Below are 13198 nucleotides of genomic sequence, written 5' to 3'. Positions count from 1 at the left end.
ATTACTTGTGGAATAAGAAAAATAGATTGAGAGATGGTGGCTCAAGACAAGGTTTGGTGTAAGCCCAAACAACAGTGTGAGAAAAAATTACCTTAATAACAGATGTCTCCACCCTGGATGGGGGGCTCTGGACTTGTGCTGCTGCGGCCATGTTCGCAATGGTGCTGAGGTGGTTCATCTGGCTCATGGCCATGGTGACAGATGCTGGAGGTAGGCTGACAGGAATTAGAGGGTGGGGCATCATCATAAAAGGAAGTTCCAGTCCTATAAAAAATACACATGTCATCACTGCTCCAGTCGAATAAAACTATGAAGCATGGTATGTCGCATTTATTAAAATGGTTCAAAACATCCATCACTGAAAACTGAGCCATCCCAAGGTGTCCTAATGACAGTCAAACGAGACATATGTGTGGTCTTCGGATGCAACGATGCCCACTCCCACTCAGGGACGTGAGGCCTACAGCTCACAAGCTGGGTGCCACGTTTCATCCCATCACCACTCCCCCTGTGTGTAATGCAAATGTTCATTCTTTGCTGTATTATTCTTCTGATCAGCCCAATTCTTGTTTAAAATACTGGGGTTTCCTTTAACTTATCACAGTTAGTTTTCTAATGAAGCGTGTCTTTATTATGTCTTATAATTAGACTTATGTTTGCTTTGCAACTGCCATTTGGGTGCTCAAGGATGCCGCAGCCCTGAGGGGGGCTGGCTGGGAGCCTGGGTCCCCTGGGCGGGGGAGAGGAAGGTCTCTCCTTACCCCAAGGACATCACTTTTGTTTAGGGGGGGGATGTACATTACTTGGATATAATATTATTCCAAATCTTCTAATGGCTAACTTGAAAGAGGTTTTAAAAAGCATATTGCATTTGGAGATGGGCTGATTTCTTGGGAAATAAACTGAAGTAAGTAAATTTCCCCTAAACCCTATTCCTTCTTTGTTTTTCTATTTCTTAGATAGGTTCTCAAATTTTTTGAAAAATCACATTTCTACAGCAGTTAGCCTACTCGTGGAGTCTAATCCTGTTTGACTAACCATCTTAATATAGAATGGGCTCTGTTATATACCTAGAGAATGAGTGACTTTGCTGAAATGAAGAACACTGATGGTTACAGAATGCAAAGGTATCCTTGTATTAAACAGCATCCTAGTCACCATTCAGAGTTAAAGGTCCTCACTTAATTCCACAGCAGATCTGAAACATGGAAGCATTAAATGCCCAGCTCCGTTAGACAGTGGAGAGAACACAAAAGATCACTTTACAAAAGAAAATAATGTCAAAGCAATAAATTAAATGTGTGTGAATCAATAAATACATCACTTGTTTTCAGCTACAGAGAAACAAAAGTTTATGACTGTGTTAATATCGGTGCCAAAGTCAAAACAGTACATTCAAGGGCTTGCATTTCAGTATTGGCGGCCATGTCATTTCAATTGTGAAGTCCCCAAATTAAATTATGTTAACACTAATTTATTGCTTAACTGAACCTGTCGAATATATGAACTACCCACTTAAAATTTTTTGTAATATCCTTGTCAGTTTATGAGATTTCCTTTCTTAAAAAAAAGAAACCATATTTTTATATAATATGCTTAGAAACAGCAAAGTTGGTAAAACTCCAATTTAAATGCTTTAGCTCTATTAAAAGCCTCATTGTAAAATCTCTACGACACAGTTTTTAATGAAGAATACTTAGTTACTGCCATGATTTTTTCCCATTTACTTCATGAAGACAGTTAAGGTTCAATATAAATTCAAACTCATTAGCTCAATACTGTCTGGATCTTGGAGTAAATTGTTCAGAAGTGGATAATGAAAACTCAATTCAAATTCTTCAACAATCAAACCAAGCAATTTTATTAAACAATGAAAAAAATCAATTAAAATAGAAATCTCTATTATCTTTATTATTTTATAGAAACCATGACAGCTTTGGGCATAAAAATAAGTTTATAGCTTCATACAAATACGACTCACATAAAAAAATTATTCTATCTTGCTCCTATAATGTAATATAAATGTTCACTTTCATATTCCCAAATTTATATACCTCATTTCTCTACTCATGACTTTTTTGACACTTATATCAACGTCCTAGTCAAATGTGCAAAAACTATAAATATATGAAGTTTTCAAAGTATGATGTCAAGAGAATAGTCACTAACAAAATATTTTAACCATCTATACATTATATTGCCTTTATCAAAGTATATGCAAAATTTCTCATTACATGTTTACTTTTTATGTTATCAATTAAAACAAGAACTGAGGAATAATCACTGACTATTTGGATATAGAAATAATACTTTGGAATAAATGTTATTTGAATATGATAACTGTATTGGAAATGTATTATTAATAGATAACTTTCTTTAATGTTATATTTCATTTAAAATATCCAACAAATGCAAGGGTTACATTTTTATAATAAGTTGCTTATTTGATGATAATTAATATATGGAGTAAGGAATAATATCCATATTCATTATTTTAGATTCAGTTTAAGTTCTGTTTATAACTATTATCTAATATTTTGTTTTTCTGTTTACTTAAACTAATTTCTTCTTTTATTTCAATTCTGATTGCCAGTTAACAAATGGGAAAAGTCATTTTTTCCCCCAAATATATTTCAATTTCACTTATGTCAATAGAGCAGCCCTACAATTCTATTTATTCACATTATCAAGGTGTAAAATATTAAGCTAAATTCTGATTAAATCATTCTGGAAAACAGATTATAGACAAAATACTATCTGTTTTCACATCTATTTTGAGTCACAGGGTATCAAGCCGTTGTGTAAGGGTTAATATTAATCATGTATATGTGAATTTCCCATAGCAAGCTTATAACACTAGATTTCATTTTCCCACTACATAAAATGCTCCTAGCCATCTCCACCAATCATCATTTGTTAAACACACATGATGTTAGTTCATTTGGGTAATAAATAGAGCAAACAATTAAGAAACTAAGTCTGATGAAAAATATACAATATGTAACCAAGTCAGCTGTAAGTGATTTCTGCATTATTTATAATACCCATCTCCTCTATTAGGATGAATAAATAAGAATTAAAAGTAGGCCACTTCAGAACAAGACATGCCCATATTTATTAAATGTATAATTTCAAGTGCTTTGGTTTAAGCCAATATATTTAGTGATATAAGTCATTATATATATATACTCTACCTACATACATACAGACAGACATATATACCTTTAAGAGTAAGGTTTAGTATTATGATCACATAAAAACTTGCAAGGGAGAGGATATTTAATATATGAGAAAAATTTTAATATTTGTTAAGGGAGTAAGAGAAAAACAGAAAATAACTGATCCATTCCTCCTCTTCAATTCTTGTAGAATCATGCTGTTTCTTTGACAATGGAATAAAAAGATAAAGTTGATGTAGCCCTAGTATCCTCAAAAAACATGTACTATAACAGGGTGTTGAAGCATGTATGAAAAAACTCATGAAATATAATAAAAATATATAATGGTTTTGAGCCAAAATAATTGGCCATAAGCTCATGATAAGATTCAGAGTGTGCATTCCCTCTTTGATTATTTAGGATCTATAATCATATTTTAATGTTGAGAGGAGGGCGCTGAAGGGGTGTCCTATATCTAGTCCTACAAACAGATGTGGAGGAGCATTGGAACAGTCTTACTTAGACACCTGCTTACACAGATGTAGGCAGATCTGCACTGCTAAGAGCAGAACACACAGACAGCTTCTGTATGATGAAATTAGTGTGACCAGAAGCACCATGAAGGCTAGCTACTAATGCTATGGCATGATTTTAGTGGGGTGATATTAATAAATGTAGAGTCTTGCAGCAACCAGATATGTGTATATATGAATGCAAGAGAGCAAATAATAAGATTGACTACCAATTTGGTCCCTAGCTAAAAACTATTAATTATGCACTTACATAATCTGAAAAAATTTACTCACCCTGTCTAATTACACCGACATCAGGATTGTATCAATAATTACATATTCAAATATATGGGACTTATATACAAAAAGTGATTGCATGTGCTTAGTTTTCCTTTCATGTAGAAGATGTGTACTCCTCAGTACAAGCAAGGTGATCTTAAATTTAGTGCAACTGAAATTCAAAGTTGTAAGGACCATGTATGGGGAATTCTCTCCCCCTTGCACCCCCAGGACCCCAACCTTAAAACATGGTTACAGATTCTGAGAAAGCAAACAACGTGATACACTAGTTCTGTCTTTTTATGATTTCAGAGCATTTTCTTTGGCTGGCCCCATCTTATATTCTTATTGTATTTTATGATACATATTTTATGGTGGGCCAGACTTTTTAGAGAGTAAACCCATCACTGCTCTAAGAGTAAGGAGATTATTGAACAGTTGGAACTGATGGGTTACAGATGTAAAATGGCTTTATTTTTCCTCTAATTATTACCTTCAAACATGGTCTGTCAAGGTTCCTTTTTCTGCCTCTTAATAACCTTGAGGATATTTTGAGTATTCTAGTTAACACCCATCTCTGCTTCACCTCCCCCTTCAACACTGCCCAGCACTGGGGCCTAGGTACGTGGAAGACAGAGGGGCTTGGTCAGCTCAGTATCTATCTTCTTCCTCCACTCCTTCTCCCCAGCAGCGAGATAAAGGTCTCCTATCCCACTGGTTCCTGCTCAAGCCCTCCCTGTACTGTCACTTCTGTGGCTTTGCTTATTGGCCTTTGATGTGTCTAAACGCTAAGTATCTCCTGCTGAGTAATGTCTGATCCTTTAGGGGAGCCTTCCCAGGGCAACTTCCTAACCGCACAAATCCCCTTAGCTTCCTGATCTTCTAAGCCCCGAAACTGCCATTGTCCCAAGGCCCTTCTCCTGGGGTGGGTCTTACTGTTCTGATGGTGTCCACTCTCTCTCTCCTGACTCCTTTCCTCAATTCTTTATCTCCCTGCTCAAATATGTACAAAAAACAGATCAGCAGCTCACACCAAAGCAAAAATTCCAATATAAAATGAAGTGGAGGCATTTGTGATCCTTGAGTAGTTCTCTTGAAACTCCCTTCCCTTTACTTGGTGGTGGAAGGACTCTGAAAAAGGGTTCACTAAGCCACAGTCCTCCCTTTAGGTCTCATCTCTTCATTACAATGATTTCTTCAAATTCTCTCTCCCTGTGCTCACCCCCTCCCCGCTTCCAAGTGGAGCAGGAGGATGTTTGTGGTGCACAGTGTGTAGGATAGTAATGCTGCTTCAACTGCTATTAACGAGTACCTATTTTATTTTTTACTGTCTTTAAAATGAGGACTACCTAGCACCTTTTGTTCTTGTGTGGGACCACAGGAAAAAAGTCTATTTAATATCTTGTTACATAACATATTCAACAGAACCAACAACAAATATGGTTATATGATAAATAAAAGTTTAGTCACCAGTTTTTGTAAATAAACTGAAATAAAGGGAAAGAAATGTGAATACTCAAAAGTTGAAATGTTATTTTACAAATCAACTGAAACTTTAATTAATTGAGACAGAAGTTCGAAGAAAAATATTACCATGAATAAAATAAAGAATGACTAAATGCGGAGGTAATCATTATTGAAAGAAAGATCATTTTACTTTTTTCAAATACAATCTTTAGGTACAAAAGGAAAATGAAAAATGTTTTGGGGAAGGATATTAATAGTTTCTCTTTAATAAAAAAAAACTCCCAACTTTGGGTATCAATTATAATCTTAACCCAAATAATTATATTTATTATTGAATTCTAAATATATCTAATGAGGCTTAGATTTCCAAAGAAACCAGTACAACAATATTTTATAACACTTTTCGATGGAATGCATGTAAAATAATCAAACACAAAATTAAGTATCTGTAAAAAATAAATGCCTTTTAAAGGACCATACATTAAAATAGCAAAAGTACATTTAAATATTGTTATCCTTTAGACTTATGTTGACATGTAACTATTTGTTCAGATTTTCCCACAGGCTGACCCTGATAAAGGAGGCAAATCTCAAAGGGACTAACGGTCACACCACCGCTTAGTGAGTGACACTGATAGACTCTGACGGGCACCTGACATTGTCAAGATTCGTTTGCAATGAAAATGCTGGCGAGGGCTGGCGCGCGCCCCACGCCGCTGGAGGCCACTTAAAGGATGTCAACGGCATCTTCACAATGGAAACAAGACGACCAAGTGAAAGTAAACACTAGGCACAGGTGCTACAGATGTTCAGCTGTTATTTCAGAGGTAGGAGGGAGTGAGCGAGTTATTCTCTCTTAGAGGATTAACTTAACCCTAATAAAAGATGAGAAAGGAAATGTCAGCTGTAATACTAGTACTTTGCATAAATAGGAGAAACAGCCTTCTCATGAGTTACTGTAATGTAATCTTTAAATCTGTTTCTGGATAACCATCTGAGCTCAGTGGATCTATTTTAGGAAATAGAAATCCTGAAATCTTTGGGTTCAACTTCATCAAATTGCTTTATCTTAAAATGAGGAAAAGTTATTTTTAATGGTACAGTTAATTAGGGACACAATTTATTAAGGGCACAAAATATTGCAGTTTAAGTACTCTGTTTTAGTAAAACAAAACAAAAACAAAAACAAAACAACAAAAAAACCACACACAAATGTCTCCCAATTGACTTAGGTGATACCAGAGTCTCATTTGGTATTAGGCTATTTCCAGAGTCTAAAATTTATATTTGCACACATGTCATGTTGATTTGGAAGTACTGGGGGAAAACAGAACTGGTTGGCTGTCACGTAACCAATCCTGCTTAGCTTATATTATGACATCAACTCATTTTTTTCTTAGAGAGCAAGAATAGTATTGTCGTGAATTCTAATAAATATGAGTCATTTAGGAAAACTTTTTCCCCGAAATAATTAGATATATTTGTTTAGCTATCTATTATTAACTAAATCACACACTGTGGTACCTGTTAAATATTTGTTAATTAGGAATTTAAAACTCTTATTGTACAAGTTTCTTTTCTCACTTTACCTGTGAATGTAAAGATATTTTGATATATTTTATTTTACACATAATGGTAATAATACTTGTGCTATTAGTGTCCCTGGACTCATCAGCACCATAATAATAGGAAATTTCATCACCAAGTTTAAATACTTCTATTGCCTCAGGTACTCCACAATATAGTCGAAAGTAAAGTAAGTTAACGTGCTGCACATCGTATCATCAAGTTATTGGAAATAAGAACTGCTTATTTTTTAATTTTGCTTGAATATTCTTTACCATGGTTAATAAGTGCAGAACTAGAAAAAATTAAAAACAAATTATAAAATCAGAGCTGAAGTTCAAGTCACTAATGTTGGGTGGAATACATAAAAGAACATTACTAAAAAATAATTATCCTGAGAATCTTTCAAGAATCATGGAAAACCAAAACAGCATTAGGAAACTTAAGATAGACAATGGTTTCCATTGAAAATAGTCTTGATTTTGAACTCATGAAAATTATTAGAAGGAATTATTATACAGAGTGTCCCAAAAATGTATACACACTTTAACAGCTGATAGCTCAATTTTGAAAATGAAATGTATTTTCATAAACATCGCCTTTATACTTATTCAAAGTGTGTGTATACATTTTTGGTGGGACACCCTGTGTACAGAATGCAATACTTTATGTATTTTCTTTATTTCATACCAAATTACGGACAGTTCTGATGCAACTTAAAATAAAAAGGAGGACAATCACTATAAAGATAAAAGGTTAAATGCTTTATGTGGAGAAGAGAGAGATAATTATATCAGAAAACACTTTGCTTTTTGATGCTGCTGTTTTCTTTGGACTCATTAGCACCATGCTCAAAGTGTTAACCAGGTGAAACAGATCCTCAAAACAAAACAAATGCAGACTCAGACTGGGTAAATAGTTGCATAGGACTCAGTATAGGAAAGAAATAGTAGCCAGACTAATTTGTATTGGCTAAATATGGGAGTGTTTTGTTGATACGGACTATAAGATGGTTGGAAACAAGAGCCAAATGTTTCTATTCAGTTGAAATGATGATATTCCAACAGATTTGTTAGTTAATTTCCACAGCTAAAGTATAATGCTATTTGGACACTGTAGAAATAACAATACTATAAACATATTTAAGCTTTCCAATCTAAAATATATTCATAAAATCCTTCCAAATAAAGCAATTTGGTATAATGCACCCATGTTAATCTGACTGTATCTTTTAACCTTTCTCATTGCCAATGTCAATAAATTTCTACCTTTTCCCACTTTAACTCATCAAATTATTTTTCCATTAGGCAAACAAATGAACTAGAAATTCTCTTCTCTAAGGATAATGTAATTTCCCTATAGATTTAGAATTACATTAAATAAAATTTCAAGTTAATATACTTTCTACACTGTAGTACAGTAATAAATGTCATAGTGTATAATATTAACAATTTTATGTTCATGTGTAATTGTTGCTCATGGTCAGTTGAAATCAGTTTTAACTTCTACCGGTTTATACATTTTTAGCTTTAAATTATTTATGTTGAAATTGAAAAATCTTCTCACTTGAGCCAAAACTGCTATTGAATTTTCCAAAAAGCATAAAATACTCACATGTAGGATGGCATGCTCATGGGAATTATCTTAGCATTTCTCATGTATGGATCTAGTGTTAAATTATTTTCTTCCTAATTCTTGTTAGCCTCAATGAATGACATCACTAGCTAGCTATATAAGCCAGAAACCTAGGAATCATCTTTATCTCCTCTCTCACTGTGTGACATCAATGTCCAATTCCTTTTCATGCCCCTTTGATTTTATCTATGCAATTTATCTCTACTCTGTTTCTATATCTGCTGCTGTAATCAGGTTCAAGACCCATCATTACTTTTAAGTACAAATCTTACACTGTTACTCTCCTGCTCAGAGGACGTCAATTGTTTCCCACTGCTACTAAGGGAAAGACCCAGCATTTCTTAACATAAGCATCACGTGGCCAGGCTTATGTGTCTTTTGTTCTCATTGCATCCTGAGCATTTAAGAAAGTAGGGCTAACTCTCAGTCAGTTCTTGAATTGAGAGCTGCAAACCCAGACTGAGTCTTATATTCACAGGTGGCAAATTTCAAGGTGGCCATTCAAAAATGATTATCTATAATCTTTGTTCTTGAGCAGCTTATAGGGTGAAAGGAAGATACAAAGACATAGCATATGTACACACAATTTTATCCTTTAGAATAAAAAATAGAGAAGTAGGAGAATAGGAAATGTTTGATATTTTGGAAATAAACTTGGTGGAAGTTGTTGATCATTTGGATACAAACGGAAATAACAAGTGAAAGGTGAAGGAAGACATGAGTATTTAGATTTACAATTGGATGAATGGAGACATCATTAATGCAGCCATAAGATGACAATATTTAATACATATCATCTAATTTCAATGTGTTGGGCATTATGTTAAGATTTTGTATGTACGATCTCAATAAATCTTTAGAAACTTGGAGGTAGATCCACATTAGTGTTATTAAGATTGATTTAACTTGTCTCAGGATTTAGATCTTAGAATTCTGAATCCACAATGCAAGCTTTAAATCACCTGTATGAGGAAGATCAGGTGTAATGATAAATAAAAATCAGTTCAATTTTGGACTTGTTGATTATGAGCTATTCTAGGAATAGTCAAAGATTGACAATATGAAGTTAGAAATATGGGACTGATATTAGGGAGTAAAGCTGATTCTCAGTGAGGAAGATTTGGATGTCTTTGACTTGTGTTATATTAAGCCATCACGCTTAAAGAGAGTATAAAATGTATAAAGCTATTTCTATTAAAAGAGTATTTCTACTGTAAGCTACAGAGTAAGTCCCAAGTAAGCCAGGATGACTGATTTTTCAAAAAAAAGGTGGCTGAGAAGCTGAGCAGGCATAAGCAAATATTTTTATATGACTCTTACAATAAATTCTTAGCACAAAAGTGTGTCAATGCATTTTTATAATATCCAAGTTTCTTGACTTACTTCGAAGCTATAATATTCTTTTTCATAAGGTAATAAAAATGAACACCCAACAGATCTCCGGCCCTCAATTAATACTGAATGAATGATTGAAGAACATTAGGATTGGATTTGAAAACTTAACAATCCAACTACTATTTAGGTATACAACCTAAACAGAGACAACCACCAAAAATGACACAACTAGGCATAATTTGAAAAGATGTGTATGTACAAGTTGCAATATGATAAGAAATTATAGTACCCAGTAATTACAAGGCCCCCTTAAGAACATTATGGAGAGAGAGGCAGCTTTAAATTTAGTGACTACATATCACAAAGAACTCAGCACATTTGAAGGGCCATTGAAATAATATTATATTATAGTGGTAGATTACATGCAGATGGCAGGCCTGTTGAAAGCTACTGTTTATTTGAAACCAAATAGTTCTTTCCATAGCTTCTATTTTATGTAGTGAAGACATACAATTCAAAGCACTTTTCATCAGTTTTTCATGGGTAGACATGGCAGGAGATTTTCAAGGTCAAAATGACCACTAAAATTTCAGTTGCTGGCAATGAAAAAAAAATACTTACGAAGATTAGCAGTAATATGGATAATTTTATTTCTACATTTTAACTCCAACTTGGGATTTAAATATAAGCACTCATTTTTATCCCAAGAATGAATAGATACAATATGTTTTTTTACATTGGTATGACAATGTGAATTAGAATAAGAAAAATGGTTACAAAGTATGTTTTGAAATGAGAATTGATTTTCTAACAATATCAATACCCTTAGGTCAATATAAAGTAAAATTTAAACATCATTATTCATTTTTTGATTTTAAAAATATCTAGTGTAATTATTATAACCATAATATAGCCAGTGAAAACTGTAAGGGAGAATGCAAGCAATCTAAGATCACACAAGGACTCATTGTCAGAATTAAATGTTAAACACAGGTTTTATGTTCATTGGAAAAACACAGGGTGGTGTTGGATAAATCAGTCATATTCATTATTTTTATTTTCTTCAAAATTTTTTCCAAACATCATTATTAAAAAGATACATGTTTTGTTAAAAAATAAATGATGAAATTGGCATCTTTTGTAAAGTCTCAAATAGTGTTTAAAAACAAGATGTTTTAAGTCATGAACTTATGAAAGTAGCATCTTTCCAAATCATCTTTGACCATAATAAAGCTATTATATTTTAAATATATTCACTGTAAAAAGAACTCTTACTATTATAAATAATTATCTTCTAGGGAGGAGTCCTTCATTATTGAACAATAACTCTAATTGTAAACAACACTCTCTGTAATAAAAAAATGTATGATCTGCTATTTTCTCTTGTGATCACAAAATCTGTCTTAAATAATTTCAATATCTCCTCCAATATTAAAATATAACATCATTTTTACTTGTCTGTCTTACTATGCATATTCTTTCACAGCATTTCTCAGAATTGTTAGGACTATTTTCAGCAGTACATAGATGCTCTCATTTAGATGTGCCTGGCCTGACACCTGGGTAAGTACACCTTGTTAAATATTGCTCTTAATTAAAATAGTTTATATTAAATAACTATTTAAGACTTAGGTTAGGAAGCTAAAACATGATTTTTCAAAAAAAAAAAAAAATCAATACCTCAAGAACTTCCTTTAGTTAAAATGCTCTCTACAGAAACTGTTTTTCCTCTTTGGTAAATTTTCAAAATTTGTTCTATGAGCTTCCTATAAAGAGCTGACTTTCACAAAGAAACATCTGGTATATGTTTTGCATCTCTCATATGTTTGACTCATATTCACAAAGAGCTATATTTATGTAATGGAGACACCCATAAACAAAAATTTTAAAATGATTTGTTTGTTTTTGTGGGTTTTTCACAGGTCAGGCCAATTATATATATATATATATAAATAATATGTGTGTGTGTGTGTGTGTGTGTGTGTGCGTGTTTATCTTTATTGATTTCAGATAGAGGAAGGGAGAGGGAGAGAGAGAGAGAAACATCAGTGATGGGAGAGTTGCCATTGATCGGCTGCCTCCTGCACACACCCAACTGGGGATGGAGCCCACAACCCGGGCATGTGCCCTGACAGGGAATCCAACCTTATCTCCTGGATCCTAGGTCCATGCTCAACCGCTGAGCCACGTCTGGCCCGGCAAAAATGATTTGTTTTTAACAGCTTAGGCATATATCTACTTTAAAACTAATAAATTAAAAATAGTATTAAGAGTTTATGAACAAGAGGCTTAGTTTTTAAATGTGTCAAGTCTCTGTTGCTTGTGAAAATCACTTTAGAAAATCACTCCATTATGTGCATTTACTCAGATTCATATTAATATATGTGTTTAAATTCCGGCTTTGAAAAAGATTTTACATTCTTATTTATCCAAAAGTCAAGTTAATATTGCATATTAAAAATCTTGGGAGAGGAAAGAGGAAGAAACCAGCAGACTATTAAGATTATTATGCAGTTATATCAAATAGAAAATACAGAAATAGGATAGAAAACACAAATAATTTATTAAATGTCAATTTATAATTACATATAGAGAACCAGATGCCAAGAATGTTCCTGTACAGGCTAAAAAGCAAGAGATTATAGGTAAACATTCTATACACAACATACTATTTATTTTTCTGTATATATTTGAATCACAGAATGTTATAGTACAAAATAGATCCAGAAAGCATTTATCCTTTTAACACACAATGAATACCCATTATATGCCAGGCATTGTTGTAAGCACTGGGAATATAACAGTGAAAAAAGCCAACAAAATCTATATCCTCATGGAGTTCATATTCTAGTTGGGAGGTGGGAAAAATAGTGAGCAAATAAATGAGGTGACATGGCATATTGAGATACCAGTCGTAGAAGTAGGAAACAGAGTTTTAGCACATACATATATGTGCACATGTGTGTTGGGGGGTACATTAGGAAGCCTTCCCTGAGAAGATGGCACCATCAAGCACAATCCTCTCATTTTGCAGCAGAGGAAACAGGTTCAAAATGATTAAATGAAATGCTTGAGGTCACATAACTCTTCAGGAAAAGAGCTGGGCTTGGAACACATTTATTTGTCTGACCCTTGGTCCTAAATTTTTTTCACACAGAGCACAGCCATTTGAGAGAACTGAGGAAGGAGGCAAAGGCAAACTAATGGTGGATTTGGATGACAGCTGGGTAGCTCAATTGACTGGAA

At 33.6% G+C, this 13198-nt stretch overlaps 1 protein-coding gene across 2 annotated transcripts in view; it reads right to left on the bottom strand.

Moving 5' to 3' along the window:
* DACH1 (dachshund family transcription factor 1) overlaps positions 1-13198 on the bottom strand; it is a gene marked incomplete at its 3' end in the record, with an annotated part of 393322 nt that overhangs the window by 115997 nt on the left and 264127 nt on the right. For both annotated transcript variants that reach the window (XM_081129137.1, XM_081129136.1), the window contains exon 4: positions 92-264. In XM_081129137.1, the coding sequence (XP_080985263.1) occupies positions 92-264 (173 nt within the window). The remainder of the gene's footprint in view (positions 1-91; positions 265-13198) is intronic.

The sequence above is a fragment of the Miniopterus schreibersii genome (assembly GCF_964146895.1).
Source record: "Miniopterus schreibersii genome assembly, chromosome: 2".
NCBI classification, from domain to species: domain Eukaryota; kingdom Metazoa; phylum Chordata; class Mammalia; order Chiroptera; family Miniopteridae; genus Miniopterus; species Miniopterus schreibersii.
The sequence above is the reverse complement of the archived record's forward strand: the minus strand, read 5'-3'. Positions and strand labels throughout refer to the sequence as shown.